The following is a 26,239-nucleotide window of genomic DNA, read 5'->3' on the forward strand; positions in this document are numbered from 1 at the left end:
CCTCAGCTCTTCAGCTCAAGGCGGGCGCTCTACCACTTGAGCTACAGCGCCACTTCCGGTTTTCCGGTGGTTTATTGGAGATAGGAGTCTCATGGTCTCTCCTGCCCGGGCTGGCTTTGAACCGCGATCCTCAGATCTCAGCCTCCTGAGTAGCTAGGATTACAGGCGTGAGCCACCAGCGCCCGGCCGAAGTAGGTTTTATGTCTCGCCAGTTGCTTCCCCTTCTTACCTCTCCAGACTGCACCGTCTGGGAGTGGAGAGGAAGGGAGCGGCACCCGCGTGCTGGGGGTCAGCAGCACCGATGGGGCGGCCGCCCAGCACCACAGCGGACAGGGCAGCAGAGGACCTGCCACCCAGGGAGGGGCCTGAGGCCTCCCAAGGGGCCCAGAAGATACAGGACTCCTGGACCAGAGACAGAGGACGTCACTGCCCATGGCACAGCAAGGGCATGGGCACGCTGGCACCTGCCCCTGCCCCCAAGCCTCTGAGGGACAAGGAGGCCACACCCAACTGGGGCCATGCATGGTGGGGCACAGGGCTGCGGGCTGGCCCGGAGAGAGGGAAAGGGAGACCCGGGCACAGGGGTTCATGCCTGTAACCCCAGCACTCATGTACACGCCCAGAACAAAAGCTGGGGAGAGGTGCAAGAACCCTGGGCTTGTTGAACTCTCCAGGGGGCCCTCCCAGCAGGGGGCCAAGCCCTGGCTCCCCTCTGAGCTCCTGCCTGGACACTCATTTAACTCCTTGGTCAGAGCAAAGCCCCGGGGTCCTTCACTCAGCTTGGGAAGCCCCGGCAGCCCCCACCCCCACCCCCAGACCCGGGAGCGGGCTGGATCCTGGCCCCTGGCCCCCGGGCCTTACCCTCCACTGGCAGGACCTGGTGCCGTCTGGGGCCCTTCACCCTCCCTGGTACCCTGAGGGCCTTCCGATCAGCCAGATCCAGACTCCCAGCACCCTGCCTCGGCCTCCGCCAGGCCCGAGGGGCAAAGCCCTGGAGAAAGCTCTGCACTCAGGGCTACGAACGTATCTATCTTCTCCTTCCTCTTCTCTCCCTCCTTCTTACCCCATGGCTCTCCTGGGGTCAACCTGAGAAGCACCCCCTAGAATGCACACGCGCCCCGAGTCTGAGACTGTGATGTTACTTGGAAGATGAAACTAGTTAGGATGGGACATGCTGGAATGGAGTGGTCTTAGGTCGCATGACAGAGGCCTAAGTGAGGAGAAATCTGGGCCTGGTGTGCATGCCTGAAATCCCAGCCCTCGGGGAGCTGAAGCAGGAGGACTGGGAGTTCAAGTCTAGCAGGAGCTGCAGAAAGAACTTAAGGGCAGCCTGGGCGACAGACCAAGATCCTGTTTGTCTGATTTTTAAATGGCTACATGGGATATGGTAGCTCACACTTATAATCCCAGCTACTAGAGAGGCGGAGCCTGGAAGGCCTCTGGAGTTCAAAGCCAGTCCAGGTGAAGTTAGAGAGACTTTACCTCAAAAATAAGACATAAATGAGAGAGCCGAGCTGTGGTTTAACCGGTAGAAGCCCTGCCTAACAAGTGGGAGGCCCTGGGGAGGGCGGGGAAGGGGAGGGGAGGGGACAGGAATAGAGCTCCGGGGTGCGGTGCAAGGCCCTGGGTTCTAAATAAAGAAAAGAAAGCCACAAAGCTGGGATGAAATGAGGGCCCCGCAGCACACCCTGGAGCCGCCTGGGTTCAGAGCTGCCGGCTTCCAGAGCTGGAGGATGGAGAGGTTTGAAACCCTCCAGGTCCCTGTGCTTTGTGATGGCCTCTAGCCAGTCCCAGGGGGAGGCCCAGCCTACCAACCCCGGCGCTGGCTGCCCTGCAGGAGGGGGACGCTGGGCCTGTGGAGCTGGTCCACCCCTCCACACCTCCACAGGACAGGCTAGGGCCTCCCCTGGCTGGGGGCCTTCCCCCTGCCCCAGCCTCTGGGAAAAGCTGGCCCGGCTCCGCCCACACTCACAGAGCCACCCCTCCCCACTGGGTGACCCCCACCCCCACTGCCTGCTCCCCTCAGCTGCAGACCTGGGTTTGCCCCTGGCCTTCAGTCTGCTCCTGTCATCTGCGCCAGAATAGAAGCTGGCGTGTGAGAAGCATCGGTCCTTCCCTTCCTCCCCCTGCCCTGTAATATGTGGGCAGAAATAGCAGTCTGCAGGCTGGAGCGAGTGCTTGCTGGCTGTGGAGCCAGGCGAAGGCTGCCGCCCGGGTGGGCCCGGCTGCGTGGGAGCCCAAGGCAGTCACAGAGGCCTGCTTTAAATAGCTCCCCGTGGGTACTCGGCAGAAAGAGGGCGGCCCACGGGCAGCAAGGGGGCAGGGCAGAGCCTGGCGCCTGGCGCCTGGTGCAGCGGGCCTGGCACTGCAGGGGGTCTGGGGCGAGCCCAGCAGCTCCATGCTTCCCCCACCTTCCCCTTCCCCGCCTCCCCCCTGCCCTCCCCTGAAGACCCAGAGCAGGAGCCAACCCTGTCCCGCTTCCTTCTGGTGGGAGCCTGGCTGCCCTTAGGAAGCGGCCATGTACAGTCTCCAGCCCAGCCAGGCAGCTACCGTGTGTGGGCTTTGTGAGGCAGGGAGGCAGACTCCTGCAGAGACACACAGCACACAGGTGCCTGGTGGGGAGAGAGGCCCTGGCCACGGACCAGAGCAAGGATGTCCCTGTCCTGGATTGCTTCAGGCGGCCAGCCCCGCCGGCTCCACCTGCTGTCTGCAGAACCCGGAGCCTTAGCTGACCCACGTGCAGCTCTGCTGCAGCTCAGCCACCAGCCGCCACAGTCCTCTGGCTCCGACACGCATTCTGGTTGTAGTTCACGGTCACCCCGGAGCCCAGACCCCCATCCTGGTCCTGCCTGGTCCTCTAGCACGGGCCATCCGGGAGCCCAGACCCCCATCCTGGTCCTGCCTGGTCCTCTAGCACGGGCCATCCGGGAGCCCAGACCCCCATCCTGGTCCTGCTGGTCCTCTAGCACGGGCCATCCGGGAGCCCAGACCCCCATCCTGGTCCTGCCTGGTCCTCTAGCACAGGCCATCCGGGAGCCCAGACCCCCATCCTGGTCCTGCTGGTCCTCTAGCACGGGCCATCCGGGAGCCCAGACCCCCATCCTGGTCCTGCTGGTCCTCTAGCACGGGCCATCCGGGTGCAAGGAGGGGTTAGTGGTGAGAGGAGAGGGCTCGGATCGGAGACAGAGACAGAGCGCCCCGGGCTGCGGTCCAGACTGGGCCCCAAGGCCCCTCTCAGAGCCACAGGAGCGACAGCCTTGTGCCCTGGCTCAGCCGGGGGCGCTAGGCCACCGACAGCATCCTGGGGCTGCTGAAGGCAGGTTGTGCCGTGGGGCGGTGGCAGAGATCTCACGTGCTGGTTCACACAGTCACGAGGGTGGAGTGAGGGACCCCCAGGACCAGGAGGGCACTGCAGGGGCCGGGTGCAGTCCCGTAACACCCGGTCAGCCAGGGGGATGGACTTAGCTGACCTCACGTCTTGAGTCTGCTGGCTGTGGCCACTGGAGCATGCTGATTACACCCTTTGTCTCTTCCGGGTAGAATGGCCAGTGCTGTGGAAATGCTGGCCTGCAGGTGCTCTGATGAACGCCAGTCTCTGAGCTGCGGCTGGAGTCTGTCCCTCCCAGGGGTGGGGGACCACCAAGTTCCCCAGATCCGGGCCCCACGAGGGGTCAGGGTGGTGGCTCCTTGAAGGCCTCCTCTTATGCCAAGTCTGCCCTCAGCCCTGGGGCTTGGAAAAGACATCTCAAAAAGCATACAGCAGGTGGCTCCGTGGTAGAGCACTGGCCTTGCATGCATGAGGCCCTGGGTTCGATTCCTCAGCACCACATAAGCAGAAAAAATAAGCTGGAAGTGGTGCTGTGGCTCAAGTGGTAGAGCGCTAGCCTTGAGCTGAAGAGCTGAGGGACAGCACCCAGGCCTAGAGTTCAGGCCCCACAACCGGATCTCCCCCCCAAAAAAAGCACATAGCAGCCAGGCACTGGTGGCTCACCCCTGTAATCCCAGCTACTCAGGAGGCTGAGATCTGAGGACTGTGGTTCAAAGCCAATCTGGATAGACAAACCTGGGAGACTCTTATCCCCGATTAACCAGGAAAAGCCAGATGTAAAAGTATGACTCAAGGGGCAGAGTGCCAGCCTTGAGTAAAAGCCAAGTAAGAGCAGCAGCCCTGAGTTCAAGCCCCAGTACCAGCAACACACACACACACACACACACACACACACACACACACACACACGTGCATACGCACATAGGGCATGCAGTTTGGATCAACCCACCATGAGGTCAGGTTCCCTACCCACTTCTACATTTGAGGAAATGTCCCACTGGATCTCAGGGGTGAGAAGGTACCAAGGAGCGGCATCAGCAGCTGAGGCTGGCTCCGCTCCTTCCCAAGCCCGGCTCTGCTCCTCTGCTCCTGACCATGCAGATCTCCTGCACTAGCTACAAATTCACCCCCAAGTGGTCTCAGGGAGGTCTTGAGCATTCCCAGAGCCAGGACCCGGAGCAGTACTGTAACAGAGATTGCCACCTGCAGCCGGTTCAAGGCTTTATTTCATGCTGGGACCAGAGGCCTGGCACTACCCTTCTCCATACTCTACAGTAAGAGGCCCTCAGGCCCTCCCCCCAGAGAAGGCCTAGAAACCAGGATCAATCCAAGTCTGAAGATTCATAGCTCCCCAAGGAAGCCGCTCATGCCCCCTGGGCCCGGGTCTGCTGGCTCTGCCCCATGTCCGTGGCCAGCCTTCTCAGTCAGTAGGAATCAGAAGCTGGTCTTCCAAGGGGCCGGGGTGAAGCTGAAGGAGGCCCAGGCCTCTGCGTGTTCCATGGGGTGTCACTGTCACCCTGCTTTGGAACACCCAGAGGGCTCCCGCTCTGGCAGGAGCCGCCCTGGCAGCAGGGTGGGTGCAGGGGGGGGCATGGCGCCCTCACATGGTGTACGCCGCCCAGTAGATGACGTTGACAGCTGCGAAGGCCGCAGGAAACACCGCACGCGCGTAGATGTCGATGGTGTCTGCGTCAATGGGCTTGAGTCTGGCACGCAGGCCCCCGGGGCGGGCCCCGCCCCCCTTCTTCAGCTCCCCCGTCTCCACTTCCACAGACCTGTAGGAGCCCATGAGGTTCCCGGACACACGACACGGCCCGCGCAAAACAGCCAGCTCCTGCGTGACCCCGGCGGCCGAGAGGGAGAAGAGGACAATGGCGTTTCTCACGTCCACCTGCAGTGAGGAGACAGGACTGAGCCCTGGCCTCGGGACTCTTGCTGACCAAGCACCCATGCAAGAACCGTCCCTTCCCTCCCCCTCCACCCCCAGGGCCATTCCCTGCAGCCCAGGGGTCAGGAAAGGGGCTTGGTGGGCCCCAGCCTTGCCTGGTGGGAGTCTATCCTTGGGTCTGGACCCAGCCACCCACCCCCTCCTCACCTCGGTCCTCGGCTTCGTGACCTTGACCTTGGCCTTCCGCTTCTTCCTGTAGTCCGCATTGAAGTGGGCAAAGGCATACTCCACCAGGGCGGCAAACACGAACACGTAGCAGATCCAGAAGTACACGTCCAGCGCCTTGATGGCCGAGGCCCGCGGCAGGGAGGACCGGGCGCTGACCATGAGCGTGGTCATCGTCAGCACGGTGGTGATGCCTGTGGCCGCAGTGGACACAGTGGTTGTTGCTGGAGCCCTCCCGCCCCTCTTGCCCCCAGATCAGCAGGACCCGGGTTCCAGACAAGGAGAGCCCTCCGCATCTGACCAACACCAGGACAAGCTGACCTTTGGGGCCAGGACAGACGGCTTACAGCTCACAGGGCACTCTGCCCCCCTCCCCCGCTCCCACTCCCCCACAGCCCTTCTCCCGCTCCTCCCCCCGAGGACAGGCCAGCCCCCACCCATACCTAAAGACACCCTGGCAGGCACGGCAGCCTGGCTAATCCAGAAAGAGACCCAGGACATGGCCACCAGGAGGACAGAGGGCATGTAGGACTGGATGATGTAGACTCCGCGGTTTCGCCGCAGGTGGAAGTGCAGGCTGAGCCGGGGGAACTGGCCAGCTGTGGGGACAGTGCAGTCCGGCCAGCCTCCACCCCCCATGCCCAGCACAGGGGCCTCGCCGGCACCTGGGCCTATGGTGAGGCGCGGAAGGGAGGCCCTAGCATGCAGCTTTCCTGCCTGCCCCACACGGGGTGGAGTCAGGTCCTCCTGTGCCAGATCTGTCCACAGGGGAGGCTAGCCCTGCCACAGGGCCACTGGGGAAAGAAGAGGAAAGAGACCCCAACCCCCGCTGCTGCCCACGGGGTCTCCTAGCTACTGGTGGAGGGCTTGCCTCCCCCGGGAGACCCCTCCTCTGTCTACGCCATGTTATAGAATGGGGTAGCTGGGGAACAAAGAGGCTCCCAACACACGTACACGAGTGCGCACACGTGCGTGCACACACATACACACACACACACATCATCCTCCCTAAGCCCAAGAACTGAGGAGAACGAAGGCACCAAGGAGGAAGAAGAGGGTAGAGAACCTGCCACTTAGCACCTAACTCAGCAGTCTTCTCCAGGCTTCTGTGGGCCCTCAGAGCAGGCTGGGCAAGGCTAACTCTGATTTGGTTACCTGATTTGAAATTCATCAGCTCGGTGGTAAAGCGGTAGCTGGTGATGGTGAACTGGGCCAGCTGCAGCCTGTCCAACCCGTGGATCCGCTCCTGGTTTTCCGACCAGTAGTAGACGATGTCTTCCGAAGAGTAGCCGTCTGCAGGGAAGGGGAAGCCGCAGGGGGACAGTAGACAGGCCAGCCCAGCAGCTCCCAGGGCGGTCCAGGCAGGTCAGGGGGCCTCGGCTCTGGGACCACGCCCCACACCTCGGCCAGGGCCAGAAGGGCTGGCAAACCGAGGGCCAGGCCTGTTGGGGGGCGCACAGCCACACGAGCGGCACTTCTGCACTGCTGGATCTGCCTGGCCCCATCTCACAGGCCCCAGGCCATGGGCCAGGCCGAGGCTGCCCCAGGCCCTCCAGCCCCGGCTCCTGCCCGGGCTCTATGCTCGGCTAGCCTCGTCTGCGCCCTGGGCTGCCGCAGGGCTCTGGCAGTTACTTTTTTTTTTTTTGCCGGTCATGGGGCCTGAACTCTGGGCCTGGGCGCTGTCCTTCAGCTCTTCAGCTCAAGGCTAGCGCTCTACCACTGGAGCCAAGTACCACTTCCAGCGTTTTCTGCTTATGTGGTGCTGAGGAATCGAACCCAGGGCTTCATGCATGCAAGGCAAGCGCTCTACCACTGAGCCACCTTCCCAGCCCCTCTGGGAGTTACTTCTGAGCCCCTTGCACAGTGGCGGGGCGGCACAGCCCGCCCACAGAGGACCTCCTGGGGGCCACTCACAGCTCTCCAGGTCCAGCATGCACTCCTGCTCATCCATCGGGTACTTGGCGAGGTCCATGTCGCAGGCTACTGTGGAGGTGATTCTGCCCAGACCAAGCATCCAGTCAGGCCAGGAGCCTCTGGAGGCTGGCAGGTACCCTCCCCCCAGCAGGGGGCGATGTCCCTGCCCTAGGAGCCACTAAGAGCCGGGGTACCTCCGGCCCTACTGCCCCTTGGGCAGTTTGGGCAGTTTGTAAGCTGTCAGGCACTGGAGAAAAATTGCAAACTTTACAGTTATCTGTGGCTGTTCCTTTGGACTGGGTTTCATCCCATCTCTCATCCTTGCAGATATGTGGCTGTTTAAGTTCAGGGCAGGGGCCAGCTTGGGACAGGCGCAAGGTGGCCCCGGGCTTCCATTTTCCAGGAGAGGTCAGACTTTTAGATATTGGTGTAAAATCTGATTCTTAGAATGTTGGCAATTAGCTCTAAAAGGCACGTGTTGGGTCTGGGAATGTGGCTTAGTAGTAGAGTGCTGGCCTAGCATGCATAAAGCCCTGGCTTTGACTCTCAGTACCACATAAACAGAAAAAGCCAGAAGTGGCACTTTGGTTCAAGTGGTAGAGTACTAGCCTCGAACTAAAGAAGCTCAGGGAAACCTGGCGCCGGTGGCTCATGCCCCTAATCCTAGCTACTCAGGAGGCTGAGATCTGAGGATCGAGGTTCAAAGCCAGCCCAAGCAGGAAAGTCCGTGAGACTCTTATCTCTAGTAAACCACCAGAAAACCAGAAGTGGCGCCTCAGGGACAGCGCCCAGGCCCAGAGTTCAAGCCCCAGGACTGGCAAAAAAAAAAAAGAAAAAAAAGACACGTGTTTGAAAAACAAGTGTTCAAATATTTGTTGGTTTGTTTATACCTGTATGTTCACAGCAATGTTTTTTTTTTTTAATCAGTCATAGAGCCTGAACTCTGGGCCTGGGTGCTGTCCCTCAGCTCTTCAGCTCAAGGCGAGCGCTCTACCACTTGAGCCACAGCATCACTTCCAGCTTTTTCTGCTTATGTGGTGCTGAGGAATCGAACGCAGGGCCTCATGCATATAAGGCAAGCGCTCTACCACGGAGCCACCTTCCCAACCCACAGCACTGTTATTCAACTGTCCACAGATGAACAGATGAACAAAACCTGACCCATCCAGGGGATGACATGTTAACCAGCTGTGAGAAGGAAGAAAGCTCAGACACAGGCCACACCACAGACGGGTCTGGAGCGGGTGGTGTTGTCGGAAGATGCTAGACACATGGCAGGCATGACCCACTTTGTGTGGAGTGCCCAGAACGGGGATCTGAGGAGGAGGAGGAGGAAGTGGATTGGCAGTGGTCAGGGCTGTCAAGGACAGGAAGTGAGGCGTGACTGCCTGACCGGGGTGTGTGTGTGTGTGCACGCGTGCGTGTGTGTCTGCACCCCATAAAGCAAGGCTTGTTTTTGGGGTGATACCTTGGAACTAAAGGCCATGGTAGTACATGGTCTATGCACTAAATTCATGGAACTATTCTTTTTTAAATACTGAATCCATGTGACAGGAACATAACACCATCTAAAAAACAAAAAGGTGCTGGTCTGGCCAATACGCAGACTCTGTTGTCTTTCTGTGGACAAGGTCTGCTAAGCTGGGAGCTGGAGTGCGTGATTAACGCTGAAGCCTCCATCCGCCTACCCCAGCTCCCAGCGGATGCAGGGGGTGGAGGGAAGGTGGAGGAAGGCCCTGCTGGGCTTGGGTGTGGGCTCACCGGATGCTGTACAGGATTACCCCGTCCGGCTGCAGCCGGATCAGCTTGTTTTCCACGGTCACATCATGGAACCAGGCTGACTTGGCATTCACGATGAAGGTGTCCGGGAGCCACAGCTTGTCCACAAAGCGGCTGTCCAGGCCCAGGGTCTCGTTGGTGTGGTTGTAGGAGAGCCTGCCATCTCGCCAGCTCTGGTGCAGGAACACGGTCATGGTGTACTCCTGTGAGCGAGGGGTCGGTGTGGGCAGTAGGCAGGCCTCCTTCTACCCCGGGCACACAGCCCTGGGAGGTGCTCATCACCACCTACCATGTTCGCCTCTGAGATGTGGTCGATGCTGGCTACTTCCAGGGCAAGTGCCACATTCACAGGGGGTCCTGCAAGACACACCAGGGTGGAAGGACTGACGCCAGCATGCAGGGGTCCCGGCCCGGCACCCCTTCCGGGCCGGGCCAGGCTGTCCACTCAAACCCAGGGAGGTAGACACAAGAAAACCACCAGCTGGCCGGGCTCCGCAGGGAGCCTGGGGTGGGAGCACATTCACCACCATGGATAGAAGAGCTCCCCTTCCTGTGGGGCCCTGGGGAAGATCCCAGCTCTTTGCTAGCCAACAGCCACCCAGGTGTGGAGCCATCCCCGCCTGACCATGCCCCTAGCCCCTCACCTCCAATGCCAGGCCGGAAGTTGCGGGCATAGCCCTCTATTAGGCCATCCAGGTTGGGGAGCCAGGATATCTCCAGGTTGGAGGCCACGTAGTCCCCAATGTCGTTCATGGCTCTGGAACAAAAGGCCATCTGGCTGTGGACGGGCGGGCACCGGTCTCTGAGCTTGGTCCCCTCCTGGGACGGGCGTTGCCCTTGGCACCAAGGCCAGGACTGCAGGAAGGACCAGGTGCCAGCTCTCCGGAGGTCCTGGGCTCTCCTACTCAGTCTGCTCAGCCTTGACTGCCCACCTGGCCTGAGCGGGAGGCTGCCCAGGCCCCTGTCCTCGCTATCCGACCCCAGGCCCAGCCTACACACAGTCTGCTTCCTTCACACGCAGAAAGGACAACACAGAGGCCCGAGCGCCTCCCTATGGCCTCACCACCAAGGTTCCTTCCCCAAAGAAGAATCAGAGATCCACCACCGCCTCCCTCTCGACTTCTGCAACGCTTCCCCAGGAGGTGGCTTGGGAGAAAAGAAGTGTGAGGGTTGGTAGAGCTCAGGCCTTGTGGCTCATGCCTGTGATCCCAACTACTTAGAAGGTAGAGAGTGGGAAGAATGCCGTTCAAGGCCAATCCAGAGTAGTCCTGGCCTCCCCCTCCCCCAAAAAGTTCTCAAGTCAGGCATAGTAGCTCAAACTTATAATCCTAGCTATTTGGAAGATTGATACCAGGGGATCATAGCCTGAGACCAATCAGAGCCAAATAGTCCATGGGACTCCATCTGGACCAATGGCAGGGAAAGTGGCATATTCCTGTCACCCGGCAGTTCACAGAAACACAGACAAGAGGCTCTCAGTCCAGGCCTGCTTGGGCATAAAGCAAGATCTCGTCTCAAAATAATCAACACAAAATAGAGGGTGAACCAACACAGCGGTGGTACTCACTGGACACTATTTTGAAAATGAACTGTGAACTGTATGCGGGGATAGGAGGGAAAAACTGAGAGAGAGAAAGGGAAGGATGACATTGTCCAAAAAGAAATGTATTCATGGGGCTGGGAAGGTGGCTTAGTGGTAGAGTGCTCGCCTTGCATGCATGAGGCCCTGGGTTCAATTCCTCAGCACCACATAAGCAGAAAAAGCTGGAAGTGGTGCTATGGCTCAAGTGGTAGAGCACTAGCTTTGAGCTGAAGAGCTGAGGGACAGCGCCCAGGCCGAGAGTTTAGGCCCCATGACTAACAAAAAAAAAAAAAGAAAGAAAGGAAGGAAGGAAGGTACTCATTACCTGACTTATGTAACTATAACCCTTTTGTACATTACCTTTGTAATAACAATAAAAAATTAATAACCAACACAGCTGGGTGCTGGTGGCTCACACCTGTAATCCCAGCTTCTCAGGAGGCTAAGATCTGAGGATCACAGTTCAAAGCCAGCCCGGACAGGAAAGTCCATGAGACTCTTATCTCCAATAAATCACCAGAAAACTAGAAGTGGTGCTGTGGCTCAAGTGGTAGAGCGCTCGCCTTGAGCTGAAGAGCTGAGGGACAGCGTCCAGGCCCAGAGTTCAAGCCCCACAACTGACAAAAAAAAAAAAAGTAATAAAAAAAAAACCCAACACAGGGCCTATCAATGTGAGGCCCTGATATCAAATCTCAGTAACACACACACACACACACACACACACACACACACACAAATTCAATAAAACAGGCTTGGTGTGAGGTACTGGTGATCCAGGTCTAAGGCCAGACCTGGGCAAAAAACATGAGACTACCTGAAAAATAGGGAAGAAGAAAAAAAAGTACTGGGGATTTGGCTCAAGTGGTAGAGCTAGCAAATGTGAAGGCCTGAGCTCAAATACCAGTACAGAAAAGAGGGGAGGAAGAAGGAAGGAAGGAAGGAAGGAAGGAAGGAAGGAAGGAAGGAAGGAAGGAAGGAAGGAAGGGAAAAGAAGGAAGGAAGGAAGGGGGGAGGGAGGGAGGGAAAGAAGGCAGGAGGGAGGGAGGAAAGGAAAGAAGGCAGGAGGAGGGGATCATGGTTCAAAGCCAGCCGGGCAGGAAGGTCTGTGAGACTCTTATCTCCATTTAGCCACCAAAAATCCAGATGTGGAGCTGAGCTCAAGTGGTAGATCCCTGGCCTTGAGCAAACAAAGCTCAGGGACAGTTTTCAGGGACAGGCACTGAGTTCAAGCCCCAGGACTGACACATTAAAAAAAAAAAAAAGCAAGTGGAAGTCACCCTGAAGGGCGGATGTAAAGGAACTTGAATTGGGCTTTATTTTTGGACTAGCCAGCCTGGAACGAGGCAATGAGAAGACGCTATCCTTCCTGGGACACACCCCGCACCCACCTCAGGCGACGGTCTGTCTGCGCCTCTCTTCTGCCCCAGTCCCAGGCCTGCTTAGGGTTAAGCCTCAGGAAGCTCCTCCAGGACCCTCTTGGTCTCACTTCTTTCCCTGGGCAGTTGTTGGCCAGTTTTCCTGGCTGTGGGCAGCTGTGGAGGGCCAGGGTAAGGGGAAACACACCCCCTACCAGAGCCCCTCCCTGCCTGGACCAGGTTGCACCGGGCATTCAAAGTTGACACATGCTGCGGGAAGGCCTCCACTTGGACTGGTAAGCCAGGAAGATCTTGGCAGAGGCCTGCTGCCTCCTCTAGTGCCTTAGAACCCAGAGGTGAACCCAGGGTTGGAACATCCCTTGGATGGGTGGAGCGAGACACATGCCAGGCTACAGGCCTACACTGGAGTTTAGAAATTCAGACACATAAGGAGAGCAGGCACTGTGAACACATCAGCTGCTGCCCTGGCTGCTCTCGGCATATGTTCAGGCCGCCCCCTGCTCCTGGCCCCACCGAGAAGCAACCGTTTGTCTGTGCCCTTGGGGACAGACCGGGAAGGGGGGTGCAGCCAATGGAGGCAGCAGGATGCCCCTCCCTGTAGGATCCATGCACCGTGCACACACAAGCCCACGGATCCCGACAGCTCTGCTTTTAGAGCAACACGAACCTCGCTAGCATCCCAGTTACCAAGGCAAAGAGGAGCTTGCGACCATCGTACCGCGAGCTCCAGGGAGACGGAGGTGCCAGCAGGCTGGAGGGACACCCACACGCGTGCGGTGCAGCCGGCGGGCTCAAGGCCCGCTGCCTGCGCAGGTCTTCTTGCGTGGGGCCCAACTACCAGTGCAGCACACATGTGCCCTCTCTTACCCAAACCTTCCTCAGCACGAACCACTGGATTCAGACTAAACGGTGACAGCCAGAACGGTCCAACTGTCCCCTAACGCCACTCCAAGAACAAGGACCTAGAGGCTGAAGAAGGAGGGACAGCTGACGGAAGAGGCCCTGAGCAAACAGCACCAAGCTGGATCTGAAGGTCACCACAAGGGCTGAGCGAGCAGCCAGTCCTCAGCCACTGCCTTCAGCCCTGCTGCATGCTACACCATGCCAGGCTTGGTGAAATCACACCTAGAAAACAAACTTTAAGATGTGGCAAGACTGGTAACTACTTTCCATTAGACAACAAGACAGGAGCTTAGTTGGGCAATAGCATCTGCTGCCATGCAGGGTGCCCCTCCCCTGCAGGCTGGGAAGGACACGAAGTGCCCCAGGCCAGCCAGGCCAGGCCAGGCCAGGTAAACAGGGATACATCCCTTTCCTCAGCCAAGAGCCCCTCTCAAGTCAGAGTAAAACTTCTGGATTTGGGGCAGGGGGATGTGTCAGGAAGGGGGGTGGTGTCTGGAGAACTTCCCAGCAGAAAAGCTATAAATAGAATAAATAAACAGAACAGGAGCCTCATATTCATATAACAAAGGCTGCAAACTCATACAGCTGCCATATGAGTTTGGGTGGCAAACTCAGGCTAAAACTTGGAGGTCTCAGAGCCTTTGGGATTTCAGACTCTTGGCTTCGTGACCCTGAGCTGGGCTGGTAGCTGGGAGCGGAACCCCGGCGCCCAAGCCAGCAGTAACACCCCATGTCACTTCAAGTAGGGAGAGGAGAAAAGGGAAAGGCTTGTGGGGCAGGGTCACTGTGGAGAGGACAAAGCTCCACCTGGACAGTGACTGACAGAGACTCATAGTCAGTACCCATTCTGTGGTCTCCAGAACGTCAGTCAGTCATACCTCCAGCTCAGCCCAGGCCTCTGGGGCTGTCTCCGTCCACCCACAGGGAAACTCTGCCACCTCCCATCACATGCCTCTGAGTGCCAGTGGCCATTCCATTGCCCCCCCCAAAAGCCCAGAGTGCTGGGCTGTTTATGTGTGGCCTCCTTACTGGGCAGGTAGCTGGGCTCCCCGCAGAGACCCAAGATGCCCTGGTGGGCTCAGATCCTAGAGGCAGGGGGGGAGGGAGGGAGGGAAGGGGGTAGGCAGGGAAGGAGGGAAGGGGGACCCTCTCTGGGGAGCAGGACCGCTTCCCCCAACAGGCCCCCAGAAATGCTCCGGCGCTTTCTGCCCCAGAGGCGCAGCTGCCAAGGGGGTGCTCAGGATTTGAGTCCATGGAGCTGGAAACCGGCCCAGAAAGGAGACCCGGGACGAGGGCCACCGCCCCCCCCCCCCCGCCCGGCCCACACCCCAGGACGAGGGCCAGCCCCCCCTCACCGCCTGGCCCAGAAACCGCACCCCCGGACGAGGGCCAGACCCCCTCTGCCCGCACCCCACCCCGAGACGAGGGCCGCCCCCCTCTGCCCGCACCCTGCACCCCAGGACAAGGGCCTATCCCCCCGCCCGCACCTCGCACCCCGGGACGAGGGCCGGCCCCCTCTGCCCGCACCCCAGGACGAGGGCCAGCCCCCCCTCCGCCCGGCCCAGAAACCGCACCCCGGGACGAGGGCCCCCCCCCCTCTGCCCGCACCCCGCACCCAGGGACGAGGGCCAGACCCCCTCTGCCCGCACCCCGCACCCCAGGACAAGGGCCGATCCCCCCGCCCGCACCTCGCACCCCGGGACGAGGGCCAGATCCCCTCTGCCCGCACCCCACCCCGGGACGAGGGCCGCCCCCCCCCGCCCGCCCGCACCTCGCACCCCGGGACGAGGGCCGCCCCCACCCGCCTGCACCCCGGGACGAGGGCCGGCCCCCCTCTGCCCGCACCCCGCACCGGGCACAGGGCCGCCTCGGGAGCGGAGGGCCCCCGGGGCGCCCGAGCGTTCAGCACCGGGCCCCGCGGACAGCACCCGGGCGGCGCGAACCCGACCGCGGGTCCCGCAGCCGCCGGCAGCGCGGCGAGCTGGGAGAGGCGCCCGCGGGTGGCCCCGACGGACCCGGGCCGGAGGGCGCGGGAAGCTCGTGGGCTCCCGCCCGCCCCGCGGCGCCCCGACCCCGCCACCCGCTCACCTGGCGCCCCGGTGCGGCAGCGCGCACAGCAGCAGAAGCGGGGCCAGCAGGCAGCCCCGCACGTCCATGGCCGGGCGGGCTCCGCGCGGGACGGGTCCGGGTCCGGCCGGTCTCGGCGCGCGCAAAGTTGTTTCGCCCGCGGCCGCGCGGCGGCTCCGGAGGGGCCGGAGCGCGAACAGCGCAGCGGAGGCGACAGGCAGACGAAGTGCGGGCGGACCCGCCCCGGGGCCGCCCCTTCCCCGCCCCTCCTCGAGCTCCGCCCCTCCCCACGGTGCCGCCTGGCTCCGCCCCTACAGAGCTCTGCCACTGTCCCCGCCCACAAACCCACCCCCTCTCGGGATCCGCCCCGCCCAGTGCCCCGCCCCTCAGGCCCCGAGACCACTCCTGGCTCCGCCCCTCCCTAGACTCGCCCCTGCCCGCCCAGAGCCCCGCCCCTCAGGCCCCGAGACCACTCCTGGCTCCGCCCCTCCCTAGACTCGCCCCTGCCCGCCCAGAGCCCCGCCCCTCAGGCCCCGAGACCACTCCTGGCTCCGCCCCTCCCTAGACACGCCCCTGCCCGCCCAGAGCCCCGCCCCTCAGGCCCCGAGACCACTCCTGGCTCCGCCCCTCCCTAGACTCGCCCCTGCCCGCCCAGAGCCCCGCTCCTCCCAGAGCCCCGCCCCGTCCTCCCCGCCCCGCTCCCCTCTCGCCGGGCTCCCCCTCCTCTTCCCCCGCCGCGCCCGCCCCGCCCCGCCCCGCCGCGCGCCTCCCGCGCCGCGCTCGCTCCGCAGCCACGCCCGGACCCAACGCTGTCCTCGCGGTGCGGACGAGCCGCCCCCTGCGGCCCCAGGCACCCGGGCGCAGGCCCGCGCGGCCTTGCTCCCCACGCGGGCGGGGCGGGGCCTGTCGCCTGAGGATCGTGGTTCGAAGCCAGCCCAAGCAGGAAGTCCATGAGACTTATCCGTAGTCAGCCACCCAAAGGCCGGAAGTGGAGCTACGGTTCAAATGGTGGATCACCTGCCTGAGTAGTAAAAGTCAAGGGACAGCGCCCAGGCCCCGAGTTCAAGCCCAGCACTGAGAGAGAGAGAGACAGAGAGAGAAAGAGGAGGAGGAGGAGGAGGAGGAGGAGGAGGAGGAGGAGGTAGGGGAAGAGGGGGAGAGAGGGAGAGGGAAGGAGAGAGGGAGCAGAGAGGGAGAGAGTCACGGTGGGAAGCAGGTTGTTGTCCAGCCCTGACTGTGCCATCTGCCGAGCTCTGAGCCCTGCAGCCCGGCCCGCACTTGTCCAGTCTATCATGTGGACCAGCAGAGCCAGAATCCTCAGGGGAGGATGTGACCCAGACCAGCCCTCCTCAGGGGACAGACCAGCCCTCCTCAGGGGACAGACCAGCCCTCCTCAGAAGAGGACAGACCAGCCCTCCTCAGGGGACAGACCAGCCCTCCTCAGAAGAGGGCAGACCAGCCCTCCTCGGGACAGACCAGCCCTCCTCAGGGGACAGACCAGCCCTCCTCAGAAGAGGACAGACCACCCCTCCTCGGGATAGACCAGCCCTCCTCAGGGGACAGACCAGCCCTCCTCAGGGGACAGACCAGCCCTCCTCAGGGGACAGACCAGCCCTCCTCAGGGGAGGACAGGACCTGGGGGGAATGAGTGCAACAGTACTACTCAGTCATCAGAGCACTCACAAGGCTGTCTGTCCTCTGCCCTTGAGGTAGACAGACATTCTATGCCAATACGCTTAGTGCAGAGAAGCTAGTTTTTATTGTTTCTGCACTTACTGACTTGGTGGCATGGGGTTTGGATTCAAGGCTTCGTAGGAAAGTGCTTTACGACGGGAGCCACACCGAGGTCCTCTGGCTTTTAACCTGTTTTTCAGATAGGATCTCAGGGTTTGGTTGAGGTGACTTCAGACACGACCCTGCCGTCTCCTCTATCTCTGACTCCCTCGCAGATCTGGGTTACAGACGTGTACTATCATGCCCAGCCTTATATCTTGTTTTGCTTTGTGTTATTTTTTAATGGCATTTTTGAATTCCTTCCTAAGATAGAAAGCATTAAACACAAATTAACATTTCTAACAAAAGAGCTGTCAATCAAATGAAGTAAGCAGTCTAGGCTGTGGGAGATCTCAGTATAGCTGTTGAGGTAACAGGAAAACTCCTAACAAGATGCTGCAGAGAGGAAATCCTACACTGGACCAGACTTGCATCAGGTCAGACCTGGGCCTCCAAAGGCTCCTCCGGGGTGGTGAGAGAGGACAGAGGGCTTCCTGCCCTCTGCCCTTCCCTGGTCCTAGATGCTAAGCCTCTGGGGGGATGCTGAGAAAACAAAACAAATTTGCTGGGTTGGGGGCATGGCTCAGGTGGTGGCAGGCCTGCCTGCCTAAAAAAGCAAATGGGATTGAGTTCAAACACCAGTGCCACTGAAAAGAAAAAGAAAAAAAGACAAATTGTGTGCCATCCCTTCTATGCTTAATGCAATTGTTAAACTTCCTCAAGGAGGGTTCCCCATGGTCCCACATGCATTTACCAAAGAATTTCTTCCTCCATGTGCAGGTACCCTTGGCTTTATTTATTTACAGCTGGCAATTCCACTTGAGCCATACATACATTTCTAGCTTTTTTTGTGGTTAACTGGAGATACAAGTCTGGACAATTCATCTGCCCAGGCTGATTTGGGACTAGTATTCTCAGATCTCTGACACCTGAGCAGCTAGGATTATAGGAATGAGCCACTGGTGCACAGCTCACTTAACAAAAACTTACAGCATTTGAAATCGCATTGTGAGCCAGGTATGGGTCTGGGGATTGGTGTGAAAAGAGATAAATGGTTTGTCCTGCCAGGTGCCAGTAATTCAGTTTATACCTGTAATCCTGGCTACTCAAGGGGCTGAGATTTGGAGGATGGAGGTCAAAGCCTTCCTGGCAGAAAAGTCCTTGAGACCTTGCTAATAAACTAGCAAAAAGCTGGAAGCAGAGGTGTGGCTTATGTGGTCGAGTACTGGCCCAGAAAGCTAGAGGCACTGAGTTCAAACCCTAATACTGGATTTAAAAAAAAAGAAAAGAAAAATGTCTGGCACCGGTAGCTCACACCTGTAATCCTGGCTACTCAGGAGGCTGAGATCTGAGGATCACGGTTCAAAGCCAGCCCAGGCAGGAAAGTCAATGAGACTTTTTTTTTGGGGGGGGGGGTCCAGTTGTGGGGCTTGAACTCTGGGCCTGGGCACTGTCCCTCAGCACTTCAGCTCAAGGCTAGAACTCTAACACTTGACCACAGCACCAGGCTTTTTTCTTTTTGCTTATGTGGTGCTAAGGAATCGAACCCAGGGCCTCAGGCATGCAAGGCAAGCGCTCTACCACTGAGCCATCTTCCCAGCCCCAAGTCCATGAGACTCTTATCTCCAATTAGTCACTAGAAAACCGGAAGTGGCACTGTGGCTCAAGTGGTAGAGTACTTGCCTTGAGCTGAATTGCTGAGGGACAGCACCCAAGCCCAGAGTTCAAGCCCCATGACTGACCAAAAACAAAATAAAACAAAAAAAAGCAAGCAAGCAAGCCGAGTGCTGGTGGCTCACACCTGTAACCCTAGCTACTCAGGAGGCTGAGATCTGAGAATAGTGGTTCAAACCCAGCCCAGGCAGAAAAGTCCATGAGACTATCTCCAATTAGCCACCAGAAAACCAGAAGTGGCGCCGTGGCTCAAGTGGTAGAGTGCTTGCCTTGAGCTGAAGAGCTGAGGGACAGCGCCCAGACCAATTCAAGCCCATGACCAACAAAAAGCAAAAAGAAACAAATGACCAACCCCAGGAGAAGGTGGTCAAGAAGGTGGGTAATTGGGCTGGGAAGGTGGCTCAGTGGTAGAGCGCATGCCTTGCATGCATGAGGCCCTGGGTTCGATTGCTCAGCACCACATAAGCAAAAAGAAAAAAGCCGAAAGTGGCGCTGTGGCTCAAGTGGTAGAGCGCTAGCCTTGAGCTGAAGAGCTGAGGGACAGCGCCCAGGCCGAGTTCAGGCCCCACAACAGGACCGTCCCCCCAAAAAAAGAAGCTGGGTAATTTACACCACAATTCTTTCAGAACAATTTAAGACATGATACCGTGTAGCTGTGCCCCACCAACAATGAATGAGAATTTAAAAAAAATTATGAGGGGACTGGGGCTTGAAGTTAGGGCCGTGTGTTCTTCCTTGGCTTTTCACTCAAGGTTGGTACTCTGCCACATGAGCCACACCTCCACTTGAGGCTTTTTAGTGATTAATTAGAGATAAAAGTCTCATGGACTTTCCTGCCTGTGCTGGCTTTGAACCACGATCTTGAGATCTCAGCCTCCTGAGTAGCTAGGATGACAGAAGTGAATCACCTTCCCAGCCCCGTTTTCTAGTTTTTTGATATAGACACTCATGACTATAAATTTTTCTCCTGACACTGCCTTTGCTGTACCTCGGAGGTTCAAGTAGTGTGTTTTCACTTTTATTAATTTCCAGAAAAATTTTTCTCTATTCCTTCAAAACCCCCATGTTGACCATGTTTTGTTTGGTTTTTGTCTCAATGTGTCTGAGTATTTTCTGTAGTACCTTTTGCAGTTTCTCTCTAGTTTAATTCCAAGGGCTGAATTCCTTTACTTTTTATCATAAAAAGTTTTTAGTTTCCTATCAAATACAGTCATCTAGGTTGGCAATTGTTTTTCAGGGCTTGAATTATATCTTTCCATGCTCTACCTGCATTTAGTGTTGCTGTTATTCTGCTGTTATTCTAGTGGACCTTTATTTGTTTCTTTTCTGTTTCAGCTTTCAATATTCTCTCCTTGTTCTAAACATTTGATATTTTTACTATAAGGTGCCTAAGGATGTTTCTTCTTTAAAATTTGTCTGTTTGGAGCTGTGTAAGCCTGTCACACAGATGGCCCTCTCTTTCTCAAGGTTTTCTGCCATTATGTTATCGAATAGTTCTCAGTGCCTCTGGCTTATATTTCTTCTTCCTCGTCTGTCCCCATAATTCATAGGTTTAATCTTTTAGCTCATAATGTTCTTTCAGTATCTTTGGTTGGTTAATTCTTCAACTTCTGACAGCCTGTTTTCAACTTCTCCTATTCTATTACCTGGTCTTCCAGTTGTTTTTGTTTTGTCAGTGGTGAAGTTTGAACTCTGGGCCTGGGCACTGTCCCTGAGCTCTTCAGCTCAAGGCTAGTACTCTACCACTTGAGCCACAGCACCATGTTGGGTTTTCAGCTGGCTTTGAACGCTAAGCCTCAGATCTCAGCCTCCTGAGTAGCTAGGGTTACAGATGTGAGCCACCAGCGCCCACTGGCACCCAGCTTCCTGTTGAGCTCTTGACTTGAGAAAATGAGCTCTTTATTTCAAGGATTTGTTTGGTTTTTCTACATCTTTATTGAATTCCTCTCTCAAACTCTGGATTCCTTATTTCACTCAGCTTCGTGGTTGTCTTCTCTTTGGTTTCATTGAATCCTCTCCGAACTCATTTAAACGTCAGTTCTTTTGTTTCATTAACCAATCTTGTCATTGTTCTATTAAGCACATCTCTTCACTTTTGCCCAACCCTTTTTTGTGGCCCTCACTGTTCTTGGAGGGAGACCTGTTGTCTTGTTTCCTTATGGATTCATATGCCCAGGTTCAGGATTTGTAGATTTCAGTCTCCTGGATCCTCTCACTTGGTTTTATCTTGCAGATTCATGAAGGTGGTGTGATGACTAGATGGTAGTGTATGGATTTGAAAGGTGTGTCTTGGTTGAGAAATATTAATATCAGTGTGCAAAACACTATGCAACTCAGGGTGAAGAAGTCTGATTTCAAATGCTACTGCAGGAAGAAACCATGGACTGGTGTTTCGTAAGCTCTAATGAAACAAGTCATTGCTACTGTTCAGATTGTTTTTAGCTGAACATAGGATTCGAGGTGCGTCTTCATGCTCCAGGAGGATGCACTGGGGGCGACCATCTCTAGTGTCCTGCTCAAGTCAGGAGGGCAATGGCAGGCTTTAAACTCCTTGTTTCTTCGGCTGTGATTGCTTCCCTGTAATTTCCTGGATCCCTACACACTTCTTATGGGTTCTCTTTTATTCTATCTTTCCTACCTCAGAATAGGATCATTTCTGTGTAGATTACTCGTATTCACTGAGTGAGACTGATAGATTCTTCCAATCTGCATCTTGCCCTACCACCCATAAAGTTGCTTTGAGGCAGGGTCTTATTATGTAGTCTAGGATAGTCTCTAAGTAGAAATCTTCCCATTTCGGCCTCCTGAGTGCTGGAATTATAAGTGTGCACCACTAAGCTCAACTCTAACACATAGGGTTTTTTTTCCCTCCTGTTTTTGTTTATTTTGCCAGGCCTGGTGCTTGAACTCAGGGCCTGGACACTGTCGCTGAGCTTCTTTTGCTCATTGCTAGCACTTTACCACTTGAGGCCCAGCACCACTTCCAACTTTTTCTGTTTACATGGTACTGAGGACCCAAACACAGGGCTTCATGCATGCTAGGCAAGCACTCTACTACTAAGCCACATTCCCAGCCACCACATTGGGTTTTTTTTAATCATTTGAAAATACCCTTTTTCTGAATAGTTAAGCCCCTAACTTGAACTGTTAGGCTCTTTTGTTTCACTCTATTTCTAGTTTTTAGGATTATTTTCTGTGTGGTTTTATTTTTGCTTAATAATTATACAGCTCTATAGACAAATGTACATGCACACTTGAAAAAATTTAGTTTGTTACGTCCTCCTACCCCTGGTTGGTAATCATTTGTGTGTGTGTGCATGCACCTGTGCCAATCCTGGGGCTTGAACTCAGGGCTTGGGTACTGTCCCTTAGCTTTTAAGCTTAAAACTGGTGTTTTTTCCAGGTGCTGGTGGCTCACAACTGTAATCCTAACTACTCAGGAGACTGAGATCTGAGAATCACAGTTTAAAGTCAGCTCGGGCAGAAAAGTGAGATGATGATGATGATGATGATGATGATGATGATGATGATGATGATGTCAATCATGGGGCTTGAACTCTGGGCCTGGGCGCTGTCCCTCAGCTCTTCAGCTCAAGGCGAGCGCTCTACCACTTGAGCCACAGTGCCACTTCTAGTTTTCTAGTGGTTTGTTGGAGATGAGAGTCTCACGGACCTTCCTGCCTAGGCTGGCTTTGAACCGTGATCCTCAGATCTCAGCCCCCTGAGTAGCTAGGATGACAGGCGTGAGCCACCGGCGCCCGCCTGAATATTTTTACTTCTCGCAGACACGCATATTCTTACTGTCCCTGTGGATGGAATTCTTTTCGCCCTGCTTCCCACCTTGAGTTTTCCGCTTAGCGGCATGTTCCGGAGGTCACTGCACAAAGCAGCGCAGCGCCTGGGCCTGGAGCGGCCGGCCCTCGCCCAGCTCCCGGCCGGCGGCTTTCCATCTCCTACCCGCATGCAGCCGCGGGAAGGTCGGGGCCAGGCTGCGAGCCAAAGTCCCATCTTTTGGAAGGAAAGTAGAACTGCAGCGAGACACGACGGCGACAACGCACGAACCCACGGCTCGAAGCCACGGCGGCGGCGCGGTGCGGTGCGGCTGCAGAACCCACGGCGGCGGCGCGGTGCGGTGCGGCTGCAGAACCCACGGCGGCGGCGCGGTGCGGTGCGGCTGCAGAACCCACGGCGGCGGCGCGGTGCGGTGCGGCTGCAGAACCCACGGCGGCGGCGCGGTGCGGTGCGGCTGCAGAACCCACGGCGGCGGCGCGGCTCCGCAACCCACGGCGGCGGCGCGGCTGCAGAACCCACGGCGGCGGCGCGGCTCCGCAACCCACGGCGGCGGCGCGGCTCCGCAACCCACGGCGGCGGCGCGGCTGCAGAACCCACGGCGGCGGCGCGGCTCCAGAACCCACGGCGGCGGCGCGGTGCGGCGCGGCTCCAGAACCCACGGCGGCGGCGCGGCTCCAGAACCCACGGCGGCTCCAGCCCGAGCTCGCTTGGCGGCTGTCCCTGCACAGGCTGGGCAGAGCCCGGCCACCGAGCCAGCCACGGGCCCCCTGGGGTGCGGCCAGGCGCCGGGCCCAGCCTGTCCTCGCGCACGAGGTCCTGAGGAGCCGAGGGCCGGAGCGCAGCCGCTAGGCCACACCCCAGCCTCCACACCGGGTTTGGAAGAGAAGCGGTCCGCCTGCGGATTCTGACACCAGCGCGGCCTCCTCGGCCCCTCCGGCCTCCTCCGCCGGCCAGGGCCCTCAGCGGACACCGGCCTCGCCCGGGCCACCCGCGCGCTGTTCGCCGCACTGCGCCTGCGCAGGAGCAGCCACTTGGGCCCGACCCTCCGCCTCGCGGGGCGGGGGGGGGGGGGGCTCCCGAGCCGCCGCGGCGCTCGCGTCGCCATGGAGACGAGGGCCCAAGCCACGCCGCCCGGCCGGGACGGAGCCAGGCTGCGGCGCTGAGGTAGGACGGGGGAATGCGGGGGGACGGGAGGGGGGTCCAGGGCGAGGCTGTCCCCCACACCCGGCCGGCCCGGGGAAGGGATCCGCAGGAGGTCCTGCCGGGTAACGGCCGCGGTGCCGGCGCCCCGCGCGGGCCTGGCGGTGGGGGCCCCGCGTGTCTGAGGGGAGCAGCCGCCGTCGCCGCCGCCGCCGCCGGGGCCGGGCTGGGCTGAGGGAGCCGGGCGCACCCCCCCCCGCGTCCCCCTCCCTCCCCCCCTCCGGCGGTCCCCCTCCCTCCCGCGTCCCCCTCCCCCCGCGTTCCCCCTCCCCCCTCCCGCGTCCCCCTCCCCCCCGCGTCCCCCTCCCCCCCCGCGTCCCCCTCCCTCCCGCGTCCCCCTCCCCCCGCGTTCCCCCTCCCCCCTCCCGCGTCCCCCTCCCCCCCGCGTCCCCCTCCCCCCGCGTTCCCCCTCCCCCCCTCCCGCGTCCCCCTCCCTCCCGCGTCCCCCTCCCCCCGCGTCCCCCTCCCCCCGCGTCCCCCTCCCCCCCGCGTCCCCCTCCCCCCCGCGTCCCCCTCCCTCCCCGCGTCCCCCTCCCTCCCGCGTCCCCCTCCCTCCCCGCGTCCCCCTCCCCCCCGCGTCCCCCTCCCCCCCGCGTCCCCCTCCCCCGTTCCCCTCCCTGCCCCCCTCCGGCGGTCCCCCCCCCCGCGTCCCCCTCCCCCCGCGTCCCCCTCCCCCGTTCCCCTCCCTCCCCCCTCCCTGCGCCCTGCCCCGGGAGCCACAGCGCCACTTCCGGTTTTCTGGCAGTTAATTGGAGTTGGGAGTCTCCCGGCCTTTCCCGCCCGGGCTGCCTTTGAACCGCGATCCTGGCATTCTGGAGTAGAGTTAAATTCCAGCTGCGCTGAAACTTCACCTACACGGAGTAAGACTGTATGTACTCGTCTTTACAACCTCGAGGTGGGCACGGGTGGCTCATGCCTATGATCCTCACTACTTAGGAGAGGACACAGAGACAATCGGGCTGGAGGCCGAGTGCTGGGCAGGTACAAGGCCCTGGCTTGATGCCCAAGTATTGCTGAAAATGTTTTTTTGGTTTTTTTTCCTGTTTTTTGTTTTTGTTTTTTCCCTGAGGGTTGATGACCCACACTTGTAATTTTACTACTCAAGAGGCTGAGCTCTGAGGATCATGGGTCAAAGCCAGCCCAGGCAGGAAAGACTAGGAAACTCTTACCTCCAATTAGCCAGCAAAAGGCCAGAAGTGGAGCTATGTCTCAAGTGGTAGAGCACTAGTCTTGAGCACAAAAGCTAAAGGACAGCACCTAGCCCCTGAGTTCAAGACCTAACACTGACACACCAAAACCCTATTCAGAGACAAAAGAGGCCCTTGCCAGCTTCTCGGCACTTCTTCCTGGGGGTTCCCCAGGTATTGTGCTAGTGATTTGAAGCCATGTAAATGTGTCACTACTCCCAGGCTGGTGAACCTGGGCCTGGCCCTGCCTGGGCTCCATAGCCACCCTCCCCACCTCCACAGCGCCCTCTTCCCCTGACCTCCATGATGGTCAGGTGCCACTGCCCCGTCCCACCCAGGGTTCCTGTGTGGCCTCATCTTCGTGACTTGGCTGTCTCAGGGGTTTGTCCACTCTTCTGTATGCCTGAATTCACAGGGGTCAGGGCCTCACTGCACCCCCTTGATGAATCTGTACCTTTAGGCTCCTGAGGTTCCCTTTTCCCACCCATTGCACCACCATATCCCCGCAGGGGCTCTGCAAGGCCTCCATTGTCTCTGCTGCCTGTGTTATGAGTGGAATTTTGCCCCTCACAAGGAGCTGCAGGGGGCTGGATATAGCTCAGTGGAACACTGGCCTAGCATTGTGTGAGGCCTGGGTTTGGTGTCCGTCACCAAAGGGGGTGGGGGAAATCACATGTTGAACTCCTTGCATCTCACCCTGGTATCTAAGAATGTGACCTTTATGGAGATAGGGTAGCTAGTTCTAAATCCTTAGGATGGGACTATTCTGGAATAAGGTGAAACCCTAATCCAAGATGACTTGTGTCCTTATTTAAAAAAAAAAGTTTAACATGCACAGGTGGTTCATGCCTGTACTCCTAGCTACTCAGGAAGCTGAGACCTGGATGTTTGACCTGGATAGCAAAGTCTGTCAAACTCTATCTCCAGTTAACTAGCAAAAAGCTGGGCTGGAGATGTGGCTCAAAGTGGTAGAGCACCAGCGCGGAGCAGAAAGCCAAACAAGAGTGAGAGGACCTGAGCACAAGCCCTGAGAACACCAACAGAGAGAGGGAGAGAGAATGAAATTTGAGCATAGCCAGACTCAGTGTCATGTGAAGACTGGATTTCACTGATACAAGCCAGAGAACTATCAGAAGCTAGGAGAGAGACAAGCAATAGACAGTTCCTTTGTTGGCATCTTTAGAGTGAGCACAACCCTGCCTGCCCTTGATTCTAGACTTCTGGCCTCTGGACCATTCTTGAGAACAAGTTTCTGCTCTCTGGGTGGTTGTGCTGTTTCTTTATAGCAGCCCTAGAAAACTCCATCCAGGCATGTATGTGTGTGTGTTGCCAGTGTTGGGACTTGAAATCAGGGCCTTGTGCTCTCCCTTACCTTTTCTGCTCAAAACTAGTGCTCTACACTTGAAGCATATCACGTCTGGGGTTGTTTTGGTGGTGGTGGTAGTGGTAGTGGCGGTTAGTTAGAGATTAGAGTCTCATGGATTTTTCTGCCCAACTGGCTTCAAACTGTAATCCTCAGATCTCAGCTTCCTGTGAAGTGAGCACCAACAC

At 58.1% G+C, this 26,239-nt stretch overlaps 1 protein-coding gene across 2 annotated transcripts; it reads right to left on the minus strand.

Annotated features, from left to right (window-relative positions):
* Positions 1–4,567: 4,567 nt before the first annotated feature.
* On the minus strand, positions 4,568–15,163 carry Gabrd (gamma-aminobutyric acid type A receptor subunit delta). 2 transcript variants are annotated; one of them, XM_042701934.1, is made up of 9 exons: positions 15,084–15,163; positions 9,779–9,891; positions 9,424–9,491; positions 9,117–9,307; positions 7,356–7,438; positions 6,597–6,734; positions 5,885–6,040; positions 5,424–5,635; positions 4,568–5,219 (listed from the first exon to the last, which is right to left on the minus strand). In XM_042701934.1, the coding sequence occupies exons 1-9, from the start codon at positions 15,149–15,151 to the stop codon at positions 4,929–4,931; spliced, it is 1,320 nt and encodes a 439-aa protein (XP_042557868.1). In that variant the 5' UTR covers positions 15,152–15,163; the 3' UTR covers positions 4,568–4,928. The 2 variants fall into 2 exon arrangements, with proteins under 2 accessions (XP_042557868.1, XP_042557867.1); XM_042701933.1 differs by having other exon boundaries at positions 9,117–9,337.
* Positions 15,164–26,239: the final 11,076 nt, after the last annotated feature.

The sequence above is a fragment of the Dipodomys spectabilis genome, unplaced genomic scaffold, assembly GCF_019054845.1.
Source record: "Dipodomys spectabilis isolate Male_0828 unplaced genomic scaffold, ASM1905484v1 ptg000299l, whole genome shotgun sequence".
In the NCBI taxonomy this organism is placed as follows: domain Eukaryota; kingdom Metazoa; phylum Chordata; class Mammalia; order Rodentia; family Heteromyidae; genus Dipodomys; species Dipodomys spectabilis.